At 38.9% G+C, this 27,116-nt stretch overlaps 1 protein-coding gene across 1 annotated transcript; it reads right to left on the reverse strand.

Annotated features, from left to right (window-relative positions):
- Nucleotides 1–238: 238 nt before the first annotated feature.
- On the reverse strand, nucleotides 239–27,116 carry LOC124118074 (von Willebrand factor D and EGF domain-containing protein-like). The gene is made up of 20 exons (XM_048396168.1): nucleotides 26,977–27,116; nucleotides 26,539–26,730; nucleotides 26,053–26,196; nucleotides 24,251–24,265; nucleotides 23,717–23,967; nucleotides 23,349–23,435; nucleotides 22,832–22,958; nucleotides 20,780–20,997; nucleotides 20,428–20,513; nucleotides 18,120–18,183; nucleotides 16,644–16,841; nucleotides 15,858–16,105; nucleotides 15,047–15,311; nucleotides 14,379–14,534; nucleotides 13,773–13,956; nucleotides 13,354–13,541; nucleotides 12,818–13,072; nucleotides 12,535–12,649; nucleotides 11,622–11,750; nucleotides 239–3,630 (listed from the first exon to the last, which is right to left on the reverse strand). Exons 1-20 carry the CDS (start codon nucleotides 27,035–27,037, stop codon nucleotides 3,596–3,598), a joined length of 3,018 nt encoding a protein of 1,005 aa, XP_048252125.1. The 5' UTR covers nucleotides 27,038–27,116; the 3' UTR covers nucleotides 239–3,595.

The raw sequence follows: 27,116 nt of genomic DNA on the forward strand, positions 1-27,116 counted from the left end.
TTTATAATTGCTGGTGTCAAACAGATCAATATTTTCTTGTATGTCAGCAGTCAGATCATGGGTTTCTATTTCATAACACAGCGAGTCAGTGTCAGTAAAACAGAGCTTGGCTTTCTCTCCATAGTTACGTTTGATAAAATTATAATGAAAGTCGTACATATGGATCTTTGAGAGATCCAAAATGGACCAGCCAGCTGTAGCATAGAGGGGTTGATTCAAAAACAGTGTTGTCTTTTTCAAGTGAACAGCAGCCAAATCTGGATTGAAAATTTTGAAAGCATCAAATGTTGGTTTAGCACAGAAATTCTTTAGACGTTTGGCTGAATTCACCAGTTCAACATTGACATGTTTTCTGACAAAACAAGAATTTTTCATCAATTTGAAAAACGCTTTGTCTGTTTTATTTGTAGATTGTTTACGTGTCTCTGTGTTGAAATAAATGAAAGGTTCTAGCCATGTTGACTGCTTAAACTGAATGACTCTATGAAATTTGCTTAGAACCATGCCTTGTTTCAGATAAAACTGTAAATTTCTGTAATGAATAACATATTTCTGTTTGTTTAACAAGTTTGGTACAAGCTTTATACATGGTGTTCCCTTAATGTTTAAGTCAAGTTTCAAATCCTGAGAATATTTAGAAAGCATGTCATGTGTCACTGTCATAGACTGAGGTGCTAAAGGGTAGTCACTGTGACCGTCATGTAAACTAGATGGGTAGTCAAGGTCATCCTCAAGAATGTAACCTATATCTGCGTCAGCGGGAATACTCCTTATATCTAAATTCTCAAAGTTATCTACCCACTGGAAATCTCGCTCAGGGAGGGCTGGGCACATAGCCCACCCATAAAGATTATTCGCGTCGAGGTAAATAAGGTGTCTATTCGGTTCATCAGTTTTGTAATGTTTCTGACCTGGTAGGTTTGATTCAGAATACTTTTTGGATATCATGCTGATACCACCCCTGAGTCCTGACTCTTTTATGAGCAGCATTTCCACATCTGTCAGCCGCTCTAGCTCTACATTTCCCATTTTCAACATTGCATCCCATCCAAACCAAGGTAGCGCGTAATAGTGTCCTGGATCTAACTGGAAGTTTTCTAAAGCTGTTCTTCTAAAGTTTTCAAACACTTTAGCCAAAAGTAAAATGTCAGTTAGCATGTACAAGTCATGATACTGCCCCATGTCCTGAATGTGGAATGTAGACCACACATTTTGTGGATGGTCATAATCTTCCTCAGAGATGGAACTATCTGATAAGCTATTGTAAAAATCCTCTTTTTCAGGAAGTTCTTACATTTCAAATTTTGATTCATCGTCCATGAAATCATAAGGATATACTCCCTTGCTCAATAATAGCTACTCCCTTGCTCAATAATAGCTCTACCTGAGTTGGATCTGCAAATTCATGCCTTAAATGGATAAATTTGGAAGGGTGTTTTTTCTTTAGATTTTCAACAAGTTTTCCCAGAGAGGATTGAAGAAACTGACATGAATCAATGAACCTCAAATGGCCGATGGAAAATGAAATGTACTTCTCCACGTTGTTTGCCAAACAACTCAGCTTCTGTTTTACAGACTTGTCTAACTGTTTCATGATCAGATGACTGTCATAACAAAGTAGGTTGTGAAATATCACAGGGATAAAGAATTCTTCCCTTGGAAAACTATGTTTACCTTTCACCTTTCTAAACTGTTATTGCAGATTACATTTTTGATGGGCAGCCCCTCGATAGTTATATTCTAAATGGTCGTGGTCACGAACCTTGATAGATTCTTCATCAAAGGGTTTCTGACAAATATGGCATGTATCTGCCATTTGAAATGCCAACTCATCAGTGTCAGTCATTTTTAAAGTTTCAGGAACTTTAAGCTTTTCATAGATGAGATGTGCTTCATCCAACAAGAATTCAATAGAATGTGAAATGACTACATGGCCTCTATAGGTCACTGCAGGTTTTGTACATGTACCAGTAGGTTTTGAACAGACCACTTTGTAACAGAAACCGGAAGGCTGATGTTTCTGATAAACAGTCGTGTTTGATGTGTTATTTTCAGTTTGTTCAACTTTCCTGGTGATTGCCTCAACATCTGCATGCATAACAAAGGGGACTTTTTGCTGTTTCTGAACAGATAAAAATCTAATCCATTTGTTGTGTTCACCAGGTAATCTGATTTTCTGGGCATAATGATCTGAACAATAGAAGGCATGATCATCTGACAAATCCTGCCGGATAAAACCATGCAGACAGCGTCTACAATAGATTTTTTCCATCATGTTTGGTTCTATCTGCCACAAGACGGCTGAAATTTCTAATGAGACAAAAATGTCTCTTTTCTCCTTCAGTTAGGAGCAATAGGTCTATCAAATGGTTGGCTACTGATATGAAGAGGAAACACACCGTCTTTCTCCTCGTAGCCAAACACATTGACAGAAATGTGGTTTTGTTGTTCAAATCTGGAAATTTGAGAGAGAGGTATTGGTATGTCAATACCATTCAGGTCTAGCTCGGATTCATACCCTACATACTTTGTCACTCGATTTGCATTATCTCTATAGGATACAGGATGTAGGGCAGCAAGAATAGATCAAACAAAGCATTTCTGATCATTATCTTTGACATTTAAGCATTTGTAAGCACTTAGGCAGTGGAATGTAAGAGCTGGCCTGACAGGGGTACATATTCTGCGGTATTTACTTCCAAATGCACTATATGATCTAAAATCCAAACACTTCCCTCGGCCTGAAATTCCTGTGTTGATCATATAATGTTTGAAACGCCTGAGCTATTTGATCATCAATTTCCGAAAAATTGTGAGTCCAAAGTTTGTAGATCCTACGACCGGATCAGCTAACTGACTCTCGTTATTTTCGTCATATTTGACATTCTTTAACTTAAGGGTAAGAAACCATTTCATATCTTTCTGATCATCTAAAAAGTCATGTAATATCTCAATGATATTGGTTCGTTCATCAGCAAAGAGTTGCAGAATATATACATGGTTGACATCACTCGGAATCAGTGTTGTTGTCCTCAGTGATCCCGCGAGAGCCGACCTTCCCCCAACCTGATTACCTCTCGACGGGTATCTCTCTCGTCTGTTAACACATCTATTGCATTCATCCACTCGTTGACTGTATAGCCGCTCAGGGACAAGGCGATGGCATGAGATGCACTCACGACCTTTCTTATCACAGCTCTCACAGAAGAGTTTTCCAGGTAAAAATACACTTGAAATGACCACACCAATTGCATGTATCTTATCTTGCAGGGGAGGGGAGGTTTTCACGGGGAGAGGAAAACCGAAGACGTTTCTTTGGAGACTGATTATCTTCTCGGGCTGGCCTTTTCCGGTTACATTGATGACTTTGTAAGCTATCACGTCTGCTAAACATGACCAAACAATTCTCACACTGAAAGTTTTCCTTGGAGTGCACTGTACGCTTATGTCTCATTAAAGTGAAATTATTTTTGAAGACTTGGTTACAAAAATCACATCAGTTGTTTGGACATCAGATCGATTCTCTTCAAGTTCACATCAGGATCATTGGTAAAGTTGTTAGCAGTGGCCCAAAACTCAAGGTCATAGAGGGACTTTACATTTTCAAGGAAGTCTGTTTAGGTGTCCATTCTGTTTGTAAAGATATAAAAGAAATGATTATTATTTCTATAAATATGTTTTTCTTGCTTGTATTTGGGTTTTTTCATATCTTACACTCAGGAATACACATGACCCTTCATAGAGTATTATGTATAGTGAATTACTGCAAATACATATGAATGCGTTTGTTATTCAGTTTTTAAATTCAGGATGAAACTCAAACCATAGCAATTGTGATTGATTTACGGCCTAACGGAGAGGAAAACTACCTGTGTAAACTACACGACACATTGTATTAACATACTAACGAATTCATATCACACTTCTGTATGGCAAAATAGCCAAGTCGAGTGTAGAAAGCTTGATATGCTTGAGAGTGTTCTAGACACGTCCTTCTCTGTCAACTGTTTGTTGCAAACTGATGCTTAAATAGAGCGCGCAGCCGTTATGAATAGGTAGACCCTCTCCCCACACACAGTGTTACTGAGGTGTGACCTATATCCTACCAACATAATGTCAACTGACTGCCGCCAAATGACGCTTATATTCAGCCCACAGCCGTTATCAATTAGGTAGACCCTCTCCCCGCTTGTATACACATAGTCCAAGAGATAGGGTATGTTTATTTACCCCGAAAGGTCCATATGGTTTGAATACTTGTAACATTTGCATTATGTCTGGGCTATTCAAAAACATATTTCTTACAAAATACATCTGGACCATTTTGCCAGTAGGGGGCGTTAAAGGCATGACTCAGCATTTTTTCCTGAAGGTGACAGTATGTTTTCAGAGATGATCAGGATATGTATGTGTTACCTATAGTGGTCAAATTCTATGTTAAATCAAATCTTGAAAGAGGATATTTTATTATGAAAACAAAAAACTGACAAATTGTATTTAATGTATATGTATTTTTTACAGTCAAAATGGCAATTTAAGTTAATTTTTTGTAAACTTCAACTTTTAATTGGATTCATAACCAAACTATTCCCCAAATTTATGAAACTTATGTTGATTTTGTTAGAATGGGGCATAGTTAGTATAAAACACTGCAAAGGTTATTCATTTTCTGACAAAAACGTAAACTAGTGCTACTTTTATAATACTCTATAATATTTTAAATACACCAAAGGGAGATAACTCCTCCTTCAAAATTTTCTATTGTAGCTATTATTCGTGAGTAGAATGTAAAATTTGATTCAAGATCTTAAAACTTCTTTCAAATTTCACCATTTAGTGGTATATCTCACAATTTTCTTCAATGATATCACTGTTCATCATGCACACAACAATTTTCAGTATGTCTTTGTTCATGTTCATCAATGAAAATCAGAGTCACTGCTCTCGTTATCTGTGTCATCATCAGATAGATTGGAAAACTCATCTTCATCAGAGTCATCTGAGGAGAAAGTATCAAGCTTCCTGTGTATTGAGGTTGGCATTTGGTCTCAGCTATACCAGATGACTGAATATGATCCATCCACCAATTTCCAATCATGTTCCTCATGAGACCTTAATGCAGGTGTTGCAACATGAGCATTCTTCCAGATAGATGATACATAGTGAACACAGTTCAGTTTTTGAAGCAGTACACTCTTTGAAGGGGGAAAGGCACATGGATCACAGCCTTTAATGTTATCAAGTGGTCCTGATTTAGATTGAGGTGCATATTTGTCCTTGAAGATACAATGACGGGCCTCGTTGACATCTGAAATGTCACCTTTATTGTACATCATGCAAACAAAGTGCTCGATAATGTTGACAACCTCCTCTGTGATTTCGTCTTGGCTTCCCAAATTAGAAAAAGCTTGTTGAAATGCATCTGATGTCTCCAACAAATGTAATGGTCGACATTTTCCTTTTCTGGCAAATGCTGCAGTGTAGTCACAACCTGTGAATGCATGGAAAGAAGGAAGAGCCTCACAGATATCCTCCCCAATAGCTACTGCATTGACATCAATGTAGTGTCTGGTGTTGTTACTACTATTTTCTATGTCCATCCATACCTGAGAACCATTCATTCGTTTCAGATGGTGTAGTAGAAGGACCATGACGTCTGTATCAGATGCTCTGACTGAAATCCTTGGCGATTCTAAGTCACTGCTGGTACTGCATGCATGAAATATCAATCTTGTATCTGCTTCTTCATGGCCAGACAGTAGATGGGAAACAAGTGATCTGACAACTTGCCCACTGTAGGCTGTGAAAACATAGCACACACTGTCGATGGCAACATACAGTTCATGTTATATTCATCTTTTGCCCATTCTTCTACAAGAAACCTCAGGAGCGATGATTTGAAAGTTGGAGACCTCAATGCTTGATGGAATTCTTTTGGTCTAATCTGGAGAGGACCTGTCACTAAGGCTTCAAATTCAGTCGGACCATGCATCTGCCGTTCAGTATCCTTAATGGATGGACTCTTGTATGTATCACACACAAACTCAACACGTTTGGCCTTTCGACATAGCGCAATAAGCATTGTTTGGGCAATATCCTTGTACCTTAGAGGTACATTCAGTGAGAGACTGTACAAAGAACATCCCGTCAACAATGCATACATCATGAGTGGCAGCTTGTGAGTGATCCTCGACCTTCTTTTCAAGACAGTACTGAAGCCTTGATTTGTCAGTCTTGTTAGAGAGAGCCGTCTATGTGGGGAAAGCAAAGAGGTACTGGAGTCAAGGGATATTGAAAGACTTCTTGCAGCTTGATGTTTGAGGTTGTGTCAAGGCCAGCCATCTCAAGAAGACCTGACACAACTGCGCTTCTTAAAGAGTGAGTTATCATCCATCTTGTGCGAGCAGACTCTGATTGTATGAACGAAGAAATTCCTGTCATCCTTGAAGCCGCATCAGCATTGACAGTTTGCTCAAGTGCCATATCAACTTGTACTCTGGAGAAAGAATTTGTGCTTCTCTTTATTGAAAGTCCTCCATTTTCTAGCATCTCTTTTGCTCCCGGGTGTGTAATATCTGTGTTCAGTAGATTCAAGTGATACAAGGTCATCCATCTGGAATAATTTGGACGATTCATAGCAAAGAAAGATGGACACATCCGTCCAAGGCAGTACACAAAAAGGTTGAAGTCACACGTCCTGCAGGCCCTGCTAAACATCAGATAGAGGTTTACAAGATCGATATAGATGATCCAGAACTGAGCAGTTTTCCCATGAGCCCCATTCCTTGTCTCCTCTGAATGGGCATCATATGTGTCAAGGATTCTTTGAATTGCATTCTTTTCCAAAGCCAGTTTGACAGACTGATGTTGGATTGACGCCGACTTCACTCACCAGTTGCTTCATGTCATCATCAACAATTCCAAGGAAGGACTGAAAATGTAGTTTCCAGAACGTGAGGGCTAGTATTGGATGAAGGCGTTTGCATCTATTGTAATGTCTACCACTGATAAATCCCTTGAGTGATCCACCAGCAAGAACACCAGTCTCGGTCAAGAGGTATGGTCCCCCAGATCCATCCAGAAGGTATCCCAAACAAGCGTAAAAAGTCATAGATATATGGAAAGCTCCAAAGCAAATGAACACGTTGTCATAGGTTGGTTTTTCTTGTGCCTGTATCTGCAATGCAAGTTTGGCTACAGCCAAATCATAAGTGGCAAGTGCCATGTTTTCCCCACAGGCTTTTGCAACTTCTTGAGATATCCTCAGTGTTTTAGCAACCACATTCAGTTGTGTTGGTGGCTCTGTTATGTTTTTCAAATACACAATTCTTTGTTGTGGTAGATAGTCCTCAGACCATTGTGCATTCCATCCTATCCACATTGGGGTTTGCTGATTCCATGAATATCCCATCATCCAGAGCATGTACATGTGCCTTAAGTGTACATAATTTGTAGGCTCCTCATCTTCGGATAATGGATACTCAAACCTTTGAAACCTAGGCTTCTTCATGTAGGGCTGGATGTAAGATTGTTCTCCTTGGAATGATCTCTTTCTTCTTCCTGCTTTAAAAGATGTATGTGTTGGAACATCTTCAGGTGTAACTGGGGCTGTTGGAATATCCTGGTAACATATACAGACTGTGTCATGAAGTGTCCCAGCAACTGACAGAGTTTCTGTGTTCTCATAATAATTGTCCCATGCTGTGCCAGTGTGAAGTCCAGGTGAGTGAAGGAGATCATCTGGAAGTGGTGATTCAGTTTGTGATACAGATGTTGTCATCTCCGTTTCCAACATTTCAGCCATGTGATACCCTACACAGTGTCCAAAATGATTCAAAATCTCAATTACTTTCCTGCTGCCATTGATACTTTTAAGCCCAAGTGCAAGATTTAGATGTTTACCTGGTTTGATAGTTCCATTTGAAGTATTGTACAGAACGTCATCTGCTGATGACCTGATTCATCTCTCAGCCTTGACACTAGGTGGATCTTTTGGCCTTGGAGAGCCTAGCTGTATACAATGTTCTAAAGAATCGCATTAAATCACAGGAGGGTTGGCCATTACCCTTTCCTATAACTTGTGCTGACAAGGGCAATGATAGATCCTTTGACCCATCTCTCATCCTTATAATTTCCTGCCTCAGAATAAAAGCTGCGTCCACTACACGTGCAGAATTGGACTTTGCTTGTGCCTCAGCATACAAGACCGCATCTTCATTTGATAGACCTGAAGAAAAAATTACTTTTCCTTTTCTGTTGGAGAATTTGGAACTCTTTATTCCATTCTTGTACTTGTTCAGTAATTTAGCTTCCACCTTCTGTGCACTGTATTTAGATTCACTCCCAAGTAATGTCACATATTGTTTATGCAGAGATGTGAGGTATTCAGCACCATTTTTAACAATAATTTCTTGTTCAACATAGAGTGACAATGTCTTGAAGGCTGTCTCATGTGCATTGTTGGTCAGGTTTTCTTTGCTGTTGTCAGAGTGCTCCATAGATGCTCCATGATTGATGGATATATTTTCTGCTCTTTTGAGGTAAAGCCTACGACAAGAATGGTGATATTTTACTTCCTTCGATATGAAATCTACGTCACAAATCTGAGCAAGTAGGGCTTGGTCACACAGGGTTTTAGCAGCAGATTTTATTTTGTCTTCAGCATAAAAACTCTCGCATCTTCCAAGTGTTTCTCTATGATTCCCAACACGCTTTGAAACAGCTTTGCGGAAAATGCACACATTTTCAAATACCCCAGAGAAAGTACAAGCAATACCAGGCAATTTTGAACGTAGTAAAACAGATGCATTTTTTTGGTGCTTAGTTATCTCTTTTGGAATAGCTGTGAAATTTTTGTAGCAGATATGATATCCACATAGGACAGTTCAATGGCATCTAGAGTTCTCACATATTCACATGCTTTATGGTATTTTGATGAAAAATACTTGTTCAGACGAAGTTTGGCAGCATTTTGTATTTGTTGCCAAGACTCACTGTCAAACTGTTCGACTGGTTCTTTTGAATGTTGACCAAGATGCAGAATACATTTGAGATTTTGATCATCCATTCTTCATATTTAAGTGCCTCTGCAGTCAATGAATGGTGTTGCTACGACAAAGCATCTAAAAAACAACCAAATTGCTTTATAAATGATTAATCAAACTAGAATAGCCCCAAACTAATACAACAACTGCTCCCTGGAAATACTTGTAATTAAGAGTAGTCTCCCTTGATAGCCTTAACTTTATACTTTATGACTGATCACAAGACTTTATACTGTTGAACTGGTGATGATATTTTCTGTGGATCATTACACAACTTATGACAAACAGTGTAAAAGATACTGATAAGGGTATTTACAACAACTCACCCTTTCCATCCTGCTGTCTACAATGCTTCCAGCATGGCGGCCATCTTGGCATCAGGGACCAGTCATTACACTTGATTGAAATTATTTACTAAAAACTTCATTAGAAAGGTTAATTGATTAACTCTATTCAAATCTGGTCCTTTTTATTACATTAATTGTACTTGAACTGTCTGAAATGTCCCAGTTTATGATTTTAGGATGGAGTTATCTCCCTTTAACAAAAATAAATCATTCTGACTCCTTTGGAAAAAACTCTGAAACTTTATGAATAATCATTTGAAAGTATTGAAAATGAATAATATTGTTTCAATAATGTTGGGCTTGTAAAGCAAAATTACTAAGAAAATTAAAACCTCATATTACAGGAGTAAGAAGAAACAAAAGATGGTACTTTGCAAACAAAATAATAAATATTATGATATTTCCTATCACAGATAAGACATTTTGACATAGTGGGTGCAATATTGTGTTCTTTTATAAAGTATATGCTCATACCTTCACTTCAATACCCAAATAACTTTAGTCATTCTCAATTTTTATTAAACTTATCGCATTTTCCTTAATCACATGTGCACTAAAAAAATTGCTGAGTCATGCCTTTAATGGCATACTGTGAGGAAATGGTCAAGATACAATTTGTAAGAAATTGATTTTTCGAAAATATACTCAATCTTCTTCATGATCCACATTTCAAACCTTTTGGACCTCTGAGGTAAATAAATTCCATGCTATCTCTTGGACTAACAGTGCCTCCCGCTAAACAGTGTCTCGCGTATGTGATAGCTGGTGATACTGATAGAATTCATGGTTTAAATATGTGATAATATCGTAATTCTACAGATTCACTCAAATTGTATTGAATAAAGCATGTCTATGTTAGTTTGTATTTCTACATAGCATTAAACTATTCGGTTATTTCTAACATGAATACTACAACCCCTATGGTATACTGCACTAACTGTATAGGGTTCATTGCTCACACACAACAAATCTGGTCAGGATTGTGTGACCTATTTTCGCGCGGGGATTCCCCTCCACACCTGGCAATCTCATTCGGTCGTTTCCTGTGACGTCATCGTGCACCACCGGTGAAGTGATGTGGTTCTGTCAGTTAGTATTCATCAAAACACTGATCCTTTTTAAGGGTACATTTATCAGTTGTTTACATCATCGATATACATTTTTGTTTAGTGTGATGTATATAAAGACAAAAGGCAAGACTGACTAACGAAACTCATCTTTCACATTTAAATCAAATTGCTCACATATTATCAATTCTGTGGCTGTTTCTATGTCTGCCTACTTGGATCCTAAGTCTAATTTGCGCTAAAGGTATTCTAAATAGTATTAAATTGATAATGGTCTTCATTGGAAATATTTCTCTTATACAAATATAAATATGTGTGATATTATTACTGCTGTCACTGTGAATACAATCTTATTCTTTAACAAGTGCGGCTTGGTAGTTTAGCGCACCTGATTTCTTTACGGAATTGTAATGAAGTTATAATTGAAAGGCCGGATTTTACGTCATAAACAGCATACTTTTATAACCTTCACATTTGGTAATTATAATGCTACATGCGAAGATCGGGGTACTTGCCAGAAGAGACACAATGACTGCCAATACTACGACTGCAATGGCGGCCTTGTCGGCTCGGATTTCTGGGGATACTTTTTAGAGATATGTTTGCTTGCATCATCAAGGCAATATTGTTTCACATTTGTAGGCCTAAGCGTTTCGAGACAATGTAGTAGTATGAGACGATGTGGTAGAATGTAAAACTTTTTGACGGAATTATTTTGGGAAACACAATATCTCACTTGAAGTTACAGTTGATGTGAGCTAACAAATTTAGGACCTAAGAGAGTGAGTTCAATTTCCATTTATAAACAGTTATAACAAGTATCTTGAATGTAAAACGTCAGTGTCAGAAAGATTGTTATGTCATGTGATTGTGATGTCATGGTATCTGATGAAGTCATAAAAGTCTCATCTTGGAAGCCAGTTTTGGAGTGATAAATGTCTCCCTATTTTATTGCAAGCAAGGACTACAACATTAAAATGTATTTACAATGGCAGAATTGAAAATGAAATTTGATTTTAACGCGGCTTAACAGTATTTACATCATGGCGTGTCAGCTTATTGTGAGAGTAAAGGGCAAAAGTGGAAGTCATCACACCTATTTGTTTTTCCTTCATCTAAAACAATTACAGCTCTTTCATTGTGTGGTATAGTTGTTTATTTACCCTTTCTATTCTTCCTTTTGCATACGCAGACCAACGCAACAACGATGATGATGACGAAAACGACTCCCCCGACAGCAGCAGCTACAGCTATGAGAAGAAGCTTCCCAGACTCACTCTGGCATCCCGACTCTGAAACATACATTATAATACATGTTTTCTGGATATAATGAGTGAGAGACTGTTGTTTTACGCGACAGCTAAATACATATCAGACATATCAAATCTTGACCAGGCAGACCAATGGTTGATGGTATGAGCACGTATTCGCCCGTTCGAGTACAATGACAGTCAAACAACAAATAAGGCCACGCATTGTAGAGCTCAAGCTTCATTTTCGTCGATGTTTATTACAACAAAGGCCAATGGCGATTCTTTTTACCACAGAAACCCCCAGGGTATATTTTTACGTACCTACCACAATCAATAACCTCGCCTTTTGATGTACAATCGAGCATACTGTCTCTACAAAGATAGCGTCATACGACTACTGTTCAAAATTTGTTTCATCAGGGTTACAACATTCAAGGCCTTTGTATCGCTTTCAAAAAGTATTTTGGTAGACATGAGGATTTCCAAATTTGACGCATCGGTGACAAACATTATGTCTGATACAGTCTACTAATGACTTTTCGTGTTTTTCAAATGAACAATTGACTCGCCTTTCCCAGTGTTTTTGACGAATGACACTGGTAAACGCACGATACGCCTCACTTTCTACGAACACCCGGTATCATTGCTATTTGATAGTGATTTATAAATAACTGCTTATGACATTGAGTTTTCTTATAAGTATTGAAAAGGTTTTGTCACAATTATTTTACGGGACTAGCTCGGTTTCAAAGGGTACGAATATCGACCTTATATAAAGTGCCCCAGTTTACATCTGATGTACTTATTGCAAATAGTACTTCACCTGTTCCTGTTTTCCAGGTTCTCTTGTTGTCGGACACGTCACACACCAGACACTTGTTTCCAGATTGTCTCGCCCCGTGGGGAACACACGTCCCTCGGTCCAGGCAGTATGGACCCTGGTGAGGAAAAATAAGCTTCCTGAGTCTCACATCCACCTCCAGATATAACTAATTGTAAACGTAGTTTAAGGTATTGATTGTCGTGCATCGGAATACAAGGTAAATTGAGATTTGGCGTTTGCTTTTTCCCCCTATAAACAATCCAAGTACTTCATACTAATTTACCTTCACTGTCCACTTGAACTTTGTTTCGCGGCCACCATCAGCTCGGATACATGTGCTGTCAAACACAATCAGGCCCACACTGTCACTACAGTTACCGGCACTGTTGGCAATCGATATCCGGTAGGCACTCACATACTCGACGTCCTCACTTCCTGTGTTGCCACTGGCCACGATTTTGCACAGCACATGGCCGATGTTGACCACGGTTGCCATGTATACAGTTGTTAGAACGATTTCTTGGTCTGATTTTCTAACCTGAAAGTCAATATTGTAATTATATTATGAATTATATAATATATGGATTTTATTTGCCAACAATTAACAGAGTCACTGAAATAAAAATATGTCCCCAGCACATTAACCACTTCTTGCTGCGAAATATGTTAGTTGCTTATCACCGCATTCGAAACATGTAAAGAAGTAAAGAAACATTTCTTCAAAGTGAGTTTGAATCTTTAAAACTTAGAGTATCTTCAAGAAAAAACAGCATTAAGAACAGATCAAATTAACGAATGTCGCGTTTAGAACATGTTTACCCTGATCTCTTCAACCAAACATGTTGATACACCATCGACAAACGTCTCGCCTTTCACGGAAACAACGTCACATGCCTCACGTGACACGTCACATGTATCAGCCGTTTCCGTTTCAGATAGTCGAGGGGGAGCTGTGAGGTCTACAGAACAGTCGGAGCCGCCATAGTTGGTTTGGCATACACACTCACCTGTTACAATTGAAGGGGAGGTTTCGAAATTAGAAATTTCCTATATACGCTGTCCCACAGTAACATTAAATGAAAAGAAAGAGAGAGAGAGAGAAAGAGAGAGAGAGAGAGAGAGAGAGAGAGAGAGAGATAACTTGTGTATTGTGAAAAAAACCAACACAATATTCTGAACATAAAGTACTAAAATACCAGCAAATCTAAAAACACGTCGTGTTTATCTGGGAATCTTACCATTTGTACATGTTCCTTTCCCGCTGCAGTCGTTCAGACAAGCCTCTGCCACAACCATGTCATAGACCGACATCTTACTCGTCTCATTCTTAACCCTAAGCTCCGGGTCAACCAACACCTCCTGTAGACACTTGTCTCTCACCGTGTCGACGGAGAAACGGGAAAAGTCTGTGGTGCCTGTCAACTTCGAAAGAAATCCCAGCAGTGACATCACTGTTAATGTGTAATCATATGTTACAAAATGAATCTATATTCCCTGACGGTATATATTTAAGGGAAATATCATATCCACACAAGCATGATGATATGTTGAGTGGATGAAGCTCACGTTCTTTGATGTCATAATATGATAGCTATAATTCAAATTGCATTCCCACGTGTAGTACCTGAATGTCCACTTCTTTGTGCAATAACTCCATGCCTGCTTCTATGTGCGATCCCCAATGTCTACTTCCCGGTTCAACACCTGAATAGCTACTTCTATGTGCACACCTCAATGTCTACTTCCGAGTTCCAAAGATGAATGTCTACTTCTATGTGCAATACCTCAATGTCTACTTTCGGGTTCAATACATGAATATCTACTTCAATATGCATGTGCAATACCTGAATGTCCAGGATACAGTTTTCTATGCTGCCGCTGATGCCAACACCCGATACGTTTTTGCACGCTTGTACTGATCGCGATTCCTGGAATAAGTTCTCACAGAATGTCCTTGCCTTGACCTCTGTCCATCCGTCTGACCACACCTTTGCAGCTTGCTGCGCAAAACATGTAGTCACAAGATTTGGTATAACAATCCAAAAATCGTTTAGCATATTTCTTTTATATGATTGGTTTTTATCCTTCGTTTTGTATATTTTTTCAATGCAAGTAACATCAAGGCCACTTTACAGCCAGGTTTCAGCGAAGATAAACAATATTTTTTGTAAATAAATATTTGATATAAAAATCAATGTGTCACAGATAACAGGGAGACTGATCCAGTATTATTTTATGTCTGACTCTATAACATACATATTTTTAAGTTATGGCCTGTTTTGCAATAATAATAGTAATAACAAGAATGTGACATTACTGTAACAGTGTTGAACGTAGTCAGACGTACTTTTAGACAAATGATATTCCAAGAGTAAAAGTATGAAGTTCAGTGCTTCAAACGTATACAAAGAAGAAAACCATAACAATAAATATTATGTCTACTAAAGATTCTTTTCAATAATGACGGCATCAAATATAATAAAAAGTAATTGTTTAAAAATGATTTTCTTACCCGACGTATTCTCCTTGGTGATTCCAACTGAACACCTGCAGATCTTCTCCGGCGTCTCTCAGGGATTGTGCACGACGTCGGGAACACTTCTGTGAAACCCGGAAGGGTGGCACACACCTTATGAATAGCTGCAGTGCAATTTACTGCCTCGGTGCGTGTAGTGGATAGAGGACCCGGGGAACAGGAACAATAAAGGTTTGTCTGTGGCCACGCTGGCAGTGATGCATGGACGTCCGGAACAAACAAGTTACTTCCATCATCAACCCTGTAACACACGACGTACATAATCGTTGTAATAATTCTCATCCCTAGTGTCAGAGTTCATTCGGAGAAAATGTAATTCTGGTCATGTTATCACAATATATAAATATTAAATGTGTATAAATTTATATAATTTCATACTTTAAAGGTTACACTATTTCTGTCATGCTGACTGGCTGAAGGGGTAGTCACGTGATCTGATATTTGGAGTTCACACAGTTTAACCAGCCCTTTTAAATCGTTCACACTTCAATGAACCCATCCAAACTGACGTTCAATTCTTAAGTGAACAACGTAAGATGGATCGGTATCGTGTGGATTACGGGGAAGAATCATTCCCCTGTTCAATGTGCTTGTAAGGAGAACCAATTAATGAATTGTTATAACGTGACTTGGCTGATTGTGCGTCGCAGTTTCGCGATGCTTAATCTGTTAACGTCAGGTTTTCTTGTTTCAGATTCAATTCTTTACATCAGCCGCTAGACACCTGGAATATTTCTAACTGCGGCTTAAAATATCAATTACAGGTAAGATCAAATAAAATTCTCACTTCCATGAGTTCGAGAATGTAGTGAGAAGATTCTGCCAGACGTTGGATGTAGTTTCACAGTCACCCGTAGCCGTGACGTCTGTAGAGTAGGTGCCGTCCCTCAGGAAAAAGTCGTCCCTGCAGTTTGCTGTTAGTGTCCCACAGAGACCACGGGTGTTATTTACGTCTTGGATTGACGGGTAGATGTAAACGTTCAGGTAGATGTCACAGACAGTAACTGTCACTCTTCCTCCAGTGGGCAGATACACCTATGGAAGAGTGTACACATGGCAGCATCACTATTATATAGTGATTCGTACACACGTGCTCATCACATGCTTAAAACTTTGCAATTAACCATTCACCTCTCCTCCACCATAAGTGCTTTATCTAACCTGGTGTGTAATATTGCTCTATGAATTGGACCGCATTCAACAAGTCATACATCACATTCATGCATGTATGGATATTGCATTCTACCTGAGCTAATACACAGCCAATCTATTTGGAATTATATTCCATTATGACAAAACTTTACCAGGGGAACTACTTTTGAAGGTTTATTGATTACATATTAAGGTATTGAATATTTCCAAGAGTTTCATCGAGATGTTTGAAAGAGGCTGTAAAATGCTTCAACAGAAACTAATTTAACATGATGAAAGATTTCATAACCCTGACATGACACACGTTGATCCATATTGCAATGATGAAATATATTTAATTTAGCAACATCAATGGTTATCGACTGAATATACGTGACATCAAGAGAATCAACAACAAACATAACAAAATATCATGAATTACCTCATAACTGGTGCCCTTCTTCTTTACCTGTAGTACATCCCCAGTGTCTTCACACAGGGTGTATTCTATTGTCCAAATACTGGACTGTCCCTCGCACCTGTTAAACTCAAACACCGTCCTGCCAGCTCGTATAGCAACTCCACAGTTACACCACGCGTTGTGCACACCCCCTCCGCAGTCCGCTGTCTGTATTTGAACCTGTAGTGATAATGTCAATAAATGCACTGTTTCTTATAAAAGATCGAACTCGGTTTCATGGATAGGTATTATTCACTATAAGGGACAAAAGCATATCCATAATCAATAGAGGTTATCACGCGAGTGTGTTTGGGGATGGTAAATATCCTGCATTAGGAATAAACATTGTATTTAGCGAGCCTTGGCGAGCTAAATACATAGTGTTTATTCCTAATACAGGATATTTACCATCCCCAAACACACAAGCGTGATAACCTCTTTATCATATAACATTGCGAGTGTTTCTGGAATGCACGCATTAATATTTATTACGTCACAAGGTAAGTGATGTGTCAGTCGGACAGTGACAGTACCCAATATAGTTCCAACTGAAATCTGTTTCTTATACAGTGGCGAAGCAACATATACGCAAAACAACAATTGTTTTTAATTGCCTTTCGCGGCAATCCATCTGTCTGTCCGCTAGAGTAACTGCCCTTTGTCAAAGGGAAGCTACTCTAACCCTAGTCTATGAGACGTCACGGCCACGGTCAGTCGTTGTTGACAGTCGGTCTGTCCTGTCATAACGTTAAGAAGTGTAGTCAGATGTACACACAGCGACAAAACGAAACAAGGTAACAATTCCAACATATTTCGGACAAATCCACCTATTTTAATTTGTGGAGAAGGTTTCAAGCCGCAGAGGTCTACAAGCACAGATATGGCTACTGATCCCGCTTGGCTAGGCCTCGTGCCCTCGAAAAATTGTTTCGAAATTTATATCTCTAAAGTTGCCCAAACTTATAAAATGCCTTAGCTACGTCACAGTAAGAGACTGAATTTCAGTATATTAGACTGTTCTTTTGATAAGGATAGCAATTATCCCTGTAGTTTATCCAGATTCCCGATGGTTAATTCTGACTCGATCCCCGAATGATGAGGGCGACGCCATGTTTGTTTATAAACAGTGAAAGTAGTCCCTACTTGACCTTTGATATTTGCATCTCTATCCGCATATGACCCCAACGGATATCGTTTTTATCCGTTGGCTTTATCCTGCCGAGAAACCTACCCATTATATGATAATAAAAAATATCTGCTAATAGCATTTCCAGTGTAAGAGAGCGGATTATTTATCATATGCCTTTCTTTTAATATTTTTATCTTAGACAAATTCTTATCAAATCTGGCATAGCAAAGTTTGAGACATGTCTTGCCTTTACGTTTGTAAGAGAAAATAGCAAATCAAACACAATATTTCCGAGATATCTGTCATGTTCATTAAGTACTGATACATACCTCAATGGGAAAGGTTGTGTGCTCATACATAGTGAAGACACCTTCATATTGATGTTCGTATCGCCTGAATGGTAGGAGTAAATAGGATGTCAGTCGGTGCTTGAAAACATTAAGCCCAATGTCAAAAAGCGAAATCTATATATCATCTTCCTTCACCGTTAGCTTGATATCCCCCTGACAGTACATGCATCTTTTTTTACAAAAGGGTCCTGTATATTTGTTGGCGACAGGTCGATAGTTCCATTGGTAATGGGTATGATCTTCGGTTTGTCTGCACATGCTTGGTCGGGCGTTTCACAACAGTAATAGATAATATGACTTAATACACTGGCTGCAATGCCTCAGTCACTTACATGCTTAACAAATTGAAACAGAGATGCAGTCCCTGCCAGAATCGTACAGCCAATTCATACTGATATCATTGTGTAAATATGGGATATCATACATTCACATGGCAAAATGACTTTTATTTATGAGTGACAAGTTCTTACATGCTGATACAAATGTTGATTTGAATATCGACTGAATAATGGTTCGTAACAATAAATATATGTTGTTTTTCCTTGTAGTTGATGAGAAGCAGTGAGACAGCATTCTGATACAAACTTTACACTCGATTGGTGTTTGTCATGACTAAAACCATTGGCATTATACAATGAAATATACTACTCAAAAGAAGTTAGGGAACACTGATATGTTTGCACTTAAAATAAAAAAGGAACAGAAGACGAAGACATGTGTATTTAATTCAATAATGACCGAGTATACAGTAAAAAAGAATCATGAACAATCCACTACATTTCATAACGTGAACAAGTGTTGATATCAATAATGTCACTGGGATCAAAATTGGAAATCAAGGCCATGAGAGAAAAGTCAGTGACGAATGTGTCCGCCCCTAGCAGCCACACATGCAACACAACGACGACTCATGGATGTCACTAATGTCTGTAGTGTGTTCTGTGAGATAGCCTGCCACTCCAAACTCAGCCATTGAGCAAGCTGGCGCGGATCTTGAGGTGGAGCGTGGTTCTCCATAACACGTCTCGTTAACTGATCCCATACGTGTTCAATGGGTGCCGTATCAGGAGAATATGCTGGCCACTCCATGCGCGTAACATTGTTTTGTCCCAGAAAGTCAGTGACTATTCGTGCACGATGAGGTCTAGCATTGTCATCCTGGAAAACCGCCTGTGGGCCTATTCGATGAAGACAAGGAATCACCATTGGTCTCAGAATCTCATCCCTGTAGCGAACAGCATTCAAATTCCCGTTGATGACGTACAGATTGGTTTTGTTAAGAATTGAGAAGGCGGCCCACACCATGACACTACCACCACCAAACAGATTGTGCTCACGGACGTTGACGTCAGCAAAACGTTCCCCACGCCGTCTGTAGACAAGAACACGAACGTCATTATGCTGCAGTGAGAACCGAGATTCGTCAGAAAAAATAACTGCTGACCACTGTTGTCTTGTCCACTGTCGGTGTTGTCGTGCCCATGCGTCTCTGGCTGCTCTGTGACGCTGAAGAAGAAGCGGTCTAACGGCTTGACGTCGGGGCCTGATGTTTCTTTCCCTCATACGGTTTCTTATGGTTTGGTCACTGACATTTGTTCCTGTAGCAGCCCTCAGTTGCCTTCGAAGATGGTTTGCTGTGATTGTTCTCCTCCTCAATGCTTCAACAACGACGTACAGGTCTTCCCTTCCTGTTGTCACACGAGGGCGTCCTGACCTTGGTCTATCACGTACTGTCTGTGTTTGTTTGAATCGCTGACGTAATCTGCAAATGACCGATGGACTAACATTTAACCTTCGAGCAGCTTCCAGCTGTGAAACATTCTCATTTAGCCACCCAATAGCTCTGGCTCATTCTTTAATCCTGAGGTGTCGAGGTTGTGGCATGTTGAACACACTGATGCAGTTTCATAGGGACCTGCCTTTATCAACCCAAATTTCGCACAAAAATTCCTTGTGGCTCGTGCTTCATGAGAATAAGTGAGCAAATGCACGTTCTCCATTTTTACGGCAGCTGTGAGGAGGAGATTACAACAAAAATTTCCATGAAAATCAGTGATGGTCAAAATGAACGTTGACGAGTCCAGTATGATTCAAATTCTTTGTTCTGGTCATGAAGTCACTTGAGTAAGGGTAGTCTTCAATATCAGTACGTTAGCCGCCGATCAGGAGGCCATTTACCCAATTTACAAGGAAACGAATGCTACAAATGCTACAAAATATCAAGTGTTCCCTAAATTGTTTTGACGAGCATACATATAGTTATTCATGGACTATAAGAAAGATTTACCTTCCATCAAATGTCAGCATGTGTGGGTCATTGCTAGCATGACACCACTTCCTCTCAATCGGCTTCGTGTTCTTTATCAGCTGAACCTGAACATACATGTAATATAATCAAACCAGATGTACAGAATGTATATATACTTAGAACATAGTTACTCATTCTTTAGACAGTGGACCTCCAATGTCCTTTGTAACACATTTGTCTTTTCTTTATGTTTGTATTTTGTTGCGTTCTAGTTCTTCATCTTTGCAAATGTTCATATGTGACAGAGCCATGTATATAATGTACAACACACGTATGTAGAGCCATAGCATTTTATCGCTGCTCTATGTCAAAATGAAAATCACAATTTTACCGTTATGATGCCGAAAGTGTAGTTGGCCCAAAACATGTTGTCAGGTAGTACGTCAGGGGTCGCCAGCTTCAGTTTCAAGGTGTTACTTGATGATCCAAGGCTCTGGGAAACTTGGCCAAATACCCTGATCGTGGTAGCTGTATCCCACTCCGAAGCTGAAATAACTTTTCCACAAGTTGAACTTGCCAATTTCGCTTCTGCACAATCTGGCGAGGTCTCTGAAATAAGGATATCACTTTGTGTTAACTAAACGCTGACATACACCTCACCACCACGACCAACCGGCGTTGCCAATGAGCGTGGCGCCGATCTTGATATTCACCAGCATGACAGTTGAGATGAGTGTACAGGGAAGATGAACTGGCCTCGTGTGACAGGATACCTCAAATGGATACTTTCACTTTCATGAACTGTTTTACCCTGTTTTCATATCTGTTTTCAGTTTTGTCCGACCTGATGTCATTTTTATATTACTCTATTACAATAGAAATAAGGCACACGTGCTTTCAGGTATAATGATGTTGAGTCTTTCTAAATAGATGATCATGTGTTTCACTATTTACCGTAAAATGTACAGTTGTCATGGATCTACAATGACCAGGAGTGTCATTAAACAACAATAAATTCAATAAGAAAATGTGGTGTAAGGTTCTCCGGTTTAATAATAACAGCTGACTGTACTAATAGATGACAATAAGAGATCACTTAAACTCAATTTGCGTTGACAAAGATCACTGATTAATTAAAAAACAGAGCAAATACACAAGCGGCTTAGCCAAGCAGCTGCATTACAGTAATAAAAAGAGAGTAGCTGAAACAACCCTTTGAAGATACCAACCAGATGCCAATTTAGTCAGCTGCGAACAATTAACGCCCGAGTCAATTAACTCAAATGAGTGAATAACCTCAGTTGGGTTAAATAACAGGGAAAAAACACAGGGGGCCTATCCCTAAAAAAAGTCACTTAGACTACAAAATAGACGAATACGTCTGAATATCAAACTAGTCTTATCGACTTTCACTTTGACTGAACAAGGAAATACTAAATTCCCAAAAAGTTAGAGAATAACGGGAAGGTTGGTTATCCACGGATTACTAGAAAAACGGAGTATTGGAAATACTAGTTACTAAGTAGCTACACAATCACTGGAAGGTTTGTTATCCACGGATTACTAGAAAAATGGAGTATTGGAAATACTAGTTACTAAGTAGCACGGAGTATTGGAAATACTAGTTACTAAGTAGCTACACAATCACTGGAAGGTTGGTTATCCACGGATTACTAGAAAAACGGAGTATTGGAAATGCTAGTTACTAAGTAGCTACACAATCACTGGAAGGTTGGTTATCCACGGATTATTAGATAAACTAAGTATTACAAACCCTAGTTAATGAGGTTAGCTCAATATGACCAGAGCAAGTCAGAAGAAGTTCCAAGGTGCTCCGTAACCACTTACTAACGGAATCTGAGTTTCGAAAGAGAGACTGAATGAGACTGGGGCCTTTAGCCACATTGTGTTTCTAAACATGGGGGAAAACACGAATAGCAAACTAACTACTATATATATACAGGCAATGTAAGTATCAAAATAAAGCGCTGAACATAAGCTATCCAACGGTATCATTCAGGACATACAACAAGCTATGTACAATCATTCAGGAGACAAACATTATCATAAATACATGAGAAATACCTGAGTGTACATATAAATTCCCCTAATGTTTGAAAATCATAGGTAAGAAAACATTTTCAATACAAGAATACGGTAGCGAACTTGTAAGAGATAGTATACATAAAGTCAATACATGGTTTGAGCGTATCATTAGATAACAAGAGAATGAAATAGTCAGGCCACTAATGTCCTAACACAGAATGTAACGCCACTGTACAATGACAACAGCCGGACTTTGCCGAGCTGTGTCAGAAATAAAGCTGGGGAGGGGTGAGGTCAAAAGAACGTGACACGACTGAATATGGAACCGTTCTACAGTTCTAACGTTAACAACAAGACAAATTAGAAAGTTTGTATCTTGCTTTATACATGTACGTACCTAGGTGAATAGATTCTATGTTTAGTTCACATGTACCATGTGCAGTCCCACATCCAAATGGTGCCGTCAGCTGGAGGGCTATGTCAGCGAACTCCCCTTCTGATAGCTCAAGTGTTTTATCAGATATCTGCAGGCGACAGTAACCAATAACGCACAGTGTCATTGAAACTTCCATTTTGGAAACAGTTGCAGCTTGGACGCACAATTTAGTGAATACAGCCAAAAACTTAAATATGTCCAAATCTCCTTATGACCTTTACAGAATTGAAGTAGACACTAGACTTTGACCAAGGAACTAAATTGTTATAGAATAAAAATATAAACAATATTATAATGATTATTTAATTAATTAATAAATTATTGGTATGCGTGAATGTCGGAAAGAACGAATGTCGTGCACATCAACCTATTTTCGTTCATATCGCACTGATTTACAGTCTCCCCTTAAATTTCCCCCTAAGGCTACTGTGACAAAGCAGGAAACTTTAAGAACAATAGGTCCAACGAAAATATTTACCTTAATCCCTATAAACTTGGAGTCTGACAAGACAGGAACACTGGCTGCCGTGTCTTCTCTGACGCTAGCTCTGACTGAACACCGCAGCTGTTGTAAAAAGATAAGTTCAAAATGTTAAAAAATTGTATATATTTCCCTTTCCAACAAAACTTTTACATGGGATTTACATTTGTAGTTTAACTTAAAGCAGAATATTGACAGTTGACTTTCTGGCACAACCATAAACTGCCCATATTGGCTGGACATGAAGTGGCATTATACCAATACCATTGTCGTTCAGGCTCTCCACCATCGGTTCCGTTACCAATTGAAGACTCTCGCGACTAAAGTTAGTTTGTAATCAGTGAATTTTGATACCAGATATGTACCTCGAATCCAACTTGTGTTATGTGAACGCTGATCAGTTTAGCCTCTGTCAGAGTATGTTTGTCTATAACATCTCCATTGTCCCACCTCATAGCATCTTCAGTGAGGACAAGGTCGCCGTTAACGACCCAGTTGGTAGCGTAGAAGACGTCATCATCGTGTTTGCTGAACTCACAACGGAACTGTAGCTTGCTTGTATACATATCATTGTGGAGTTGGGTAATAACAGTAGGTTTCACAGCAAATGTTGGAGCTGCAACGATCAGGGTATATAATATACTACTGTGCCTTTTCATTGTTTTATAATGTATTGTTTATATACGTATAATCTCCTATAAGCTTCTGGTGGTTGCTATTCGGTTTTGTTTTATTTACTATAAATTTACATTGAATATCTGCTTGAAATCTCGTTTGTAATTTTCTCGTTTTCTTCATTGCTCTTTGAGAAATGAGCTTAATATGTAACCTTTCTTTCAACCCAGTACATCGTCAAAAATGTATTTTGAAAACTATGAATTCCAAACGTAATTACTTACGTACGCCTGGTTTACCTGCAAGCAAGGTAAAAATATATAAATAAACAATATTTTACAGATTACCGATAAAGTCTAAACTTATAGCTTGAAGTTATTGGTTCTAATCTAAGCTAAACGTCTTCGTGTACATACCTGAAGTGGAAACGGAGCACAATTGCATGATAAACACGATAAGCTGAATTGCACAGTTTCTTACAGTTTGGAAAATGGTGGATATATATATACAAAGAATAAGTTTAAGTTAACGCACACCCTAATATATTTCATTATTGTTTGGTCCTGATATTTGTAACAGTCATGAAAGATATAATTACGGGAAGAATTATGTTTTCTCGAGATGATGTAATCAGTCATGCGTGACATGCATGGTATGCCCGTGCAGCATGCTACCCTCGAGTATCTTTTAAAAGCAGTATATTCAAACGTTAAAATTGCTTTCTTAAGCTTGGTTTTAAACAGTTTTTCCATGACCTTGAGTGACCATGGCATGAAGGCGATTATCAAACGCCACAAGATGGCAAATAATCGGATGGCATAACGCAGGAATGTTTTGTAATGCCATTGGTCGGAATTTGGGGTATCATCACACTATGGTAAGCCGTTGAGCCGAGAAACATGCTCAGACCGGTGATGTACAGCCCCTTCCCAGATCCGGAACACCACCTGTGACTACACATCACGAAGACAGGGACCTTCTTCATCTCATACGCCAAGAACCCTTTTTAACAAATACTCGTCTGAAACAGCTGGGGTTGCCCAATTGTCGTTTCAGCACCAGAACCATCAGGAACCGACAGCAGGACTGAGGGCTAGACGAGTCATAATTATAAAGTGTCCCTTGTCGAGAGATCACCACAAAGCTGCTCGTTTAGTATGATATATTGCGGGACAGAACTGGAATCTGAGAACTTGGAGATGGATCCATTGGTCGCCACAAGGGGCAACTTAACAGGGGGTCAGTACATTTTGAGGCCAGTCGTCGTTCCTCATTTTGACAACCACCCTCTTGCTACTCGACCTCACTACCTTGATGACAATGCCAAGCCTCATCGTTCGCATGCAGTCGTGGATTACATGAGGTCCAACGCAATAACGACTCTAACCTGGCCAGCAATGAGCCCAGATTTGAACCCCTTTGAACATGTTTGGGATATTCTGGAGTGGCGCATACAGGCACGAGATCCTCCCGTACAAGATTTGGGCCAATTGGAGCACTAATTTAGGTCATCCGAGCATGTGGCAGTTATACCCGCTACTGATCTGTTTCAAGTATCAAGTAGAGACTTTAAGGAAGATTTTCACATGAAACATCAAACGTAACTCATTTTCTTAATCCTGCAGCTCCATACACTTTTGAGGTATTGTCTAAGGTCAAAAACAGTACCTGTGTTACCATGATGTTTTTGTCAGTAAATCCCAATCACAACTCACAAATATCTTCTTTATTTGGTGTCAATTTTTTGTTCTATCCGATGACATTGGTATCGACAGCACCTGTGGTCAGTCATCCCATGCCATGATTTTTGCCATTATATATTCCTAAATATACTTTTTCTAACCTTTCAACAATGCAGGTTTGTGTCAGACAGTTTCGCTTTTTCTCAACAGTCTGAAGCATAATTATATTTTTCAAGCATTATTGGGACAATTTATGTTTTTCGAGAACATCCCAGAAACTGGGAAAATAGGTTAGTACATGTATCTGATCGCAGTTTGACATAATATAATAATAATGTGCAACGATCTGAATTATTTCCAATTTTGTCAAACCATCTGTCTATTCATAGAGAGAATAACCTTACCAAAACAATATGCACTCGAGGATATTGTTTTCTTCAAATTATATATCTCCTTCTTGCCGCACAATTTGGTTTCAATGTTCAACTCCCTGATACAGGTGCCGCTGTGGCTTTGAATGCACATTACAGAGTTGTCACCGTTCTTTTCTGAAATGTATAACTATGTGGGTTCACACATGCATACAAATCACTTAAAATGTGTTTTCCTCTCAAAAAGAAAAGTTAATTATATTTCACAAATTTAGTATGACAATTCCTAATCTAGAATATTCATAATGTAAGGAGAATAATGATATGCTGATTTCTGTCTTTGGTAAAATGTACGTCAGATATGAAAGTTGTCAAATGTAGACACCGAAGGCTGGAGCTGATGGAATATTATTCGAAAGTCGAAATCAACCTCTTGTCAATCACGTTTTGTGATTTTCTGAAAATGAATTGATTTATACCATACTTTTTTTTTAAATCAAAGACTGACAACATACTTACGTTTTCTCCATATAGGGTAACGAGTACCACAGTGCTGGAAACCTGGTGCAGAGTCCAGCAATACTTTCCCTCCGGCGTCATACCACCCCTCTGTGAGCAGTCTGTCGTTGAGGGCTCTCTCACCTGTTGCTAGGACGTACAGACGGTCTCTCTTCTCAAGACTTGGAACTTCCATAGGATTTAAGCAGGGATCTGGAACAAGGCTTCTGTACCGAATCATTGTTATCTTTATGTATGCACTATATCTCCGAAACCATTTCACTCACGAAAGGATCTGTGAATGAGTGTATGATGGACTATTTTGATATTCAAAATGGCCGCCTTGACAGCAATATTTGTATCTGTATTGCAATACTTGTATAATTCTCACCTATTATCTGATTATCAAGATGGTATGTACAGATTGAAATCAAACATGCATTTGTAAATGGAGGTTACCTGCCCAGCATCCCACGATCCCGCACAAGTAGAGTAACACACATACGTCTCGAGTCGCCATGTCTTTGCTTTGACTTCTTCAACAAAAACAAAAGATCTGTTCAAGAATTTAGATGGACTGTGATCTGGATATGACAATT

Source organism: Haliotis rufescens, unplaced genomic scaffold (assembly GCF_023055435.1).
Source record: "Haliotis rufescens isolate VD_foot unplaced genomic scaffold, xgHalRufe1.0.p SCAF_15, whole genome shotgun sequence".
In the NCBI taxonomy this organism is placed as follows: Eukaryota; Metazoa; Mollusca; class Gastropoda; order Lepetellida; family Haliotidae; genus Haliotis; species Haliotis rufescens.

What these genes read in the sequence shown, in the direction of transcription:
- LOC124118074 (XM_048396168.1), bottom strand. Translation starts at nt 27,037, where the DNA reads ATGGCGACTCGAGACGTATGTGTGTTACTCTACTTGTGCGGGATCGTG. An exon ending in ATGCTGACATTTGATGGAAG is followed by an intron (nt 18,184 to 20,427) that starts GTAAATCTTTCT and finishes CCTACCATTCAG; the next exon opens with GCGATACGAACATCAATATG. An exon ending in ACACAACCTTTCCCATTGAG is followed by an intron (nt 16,842 to 18,119) that starts GTATGTATCAGT and finishes TTATCACTACAG; the next exon opens with GTTCAAATACAGACAGCGGA.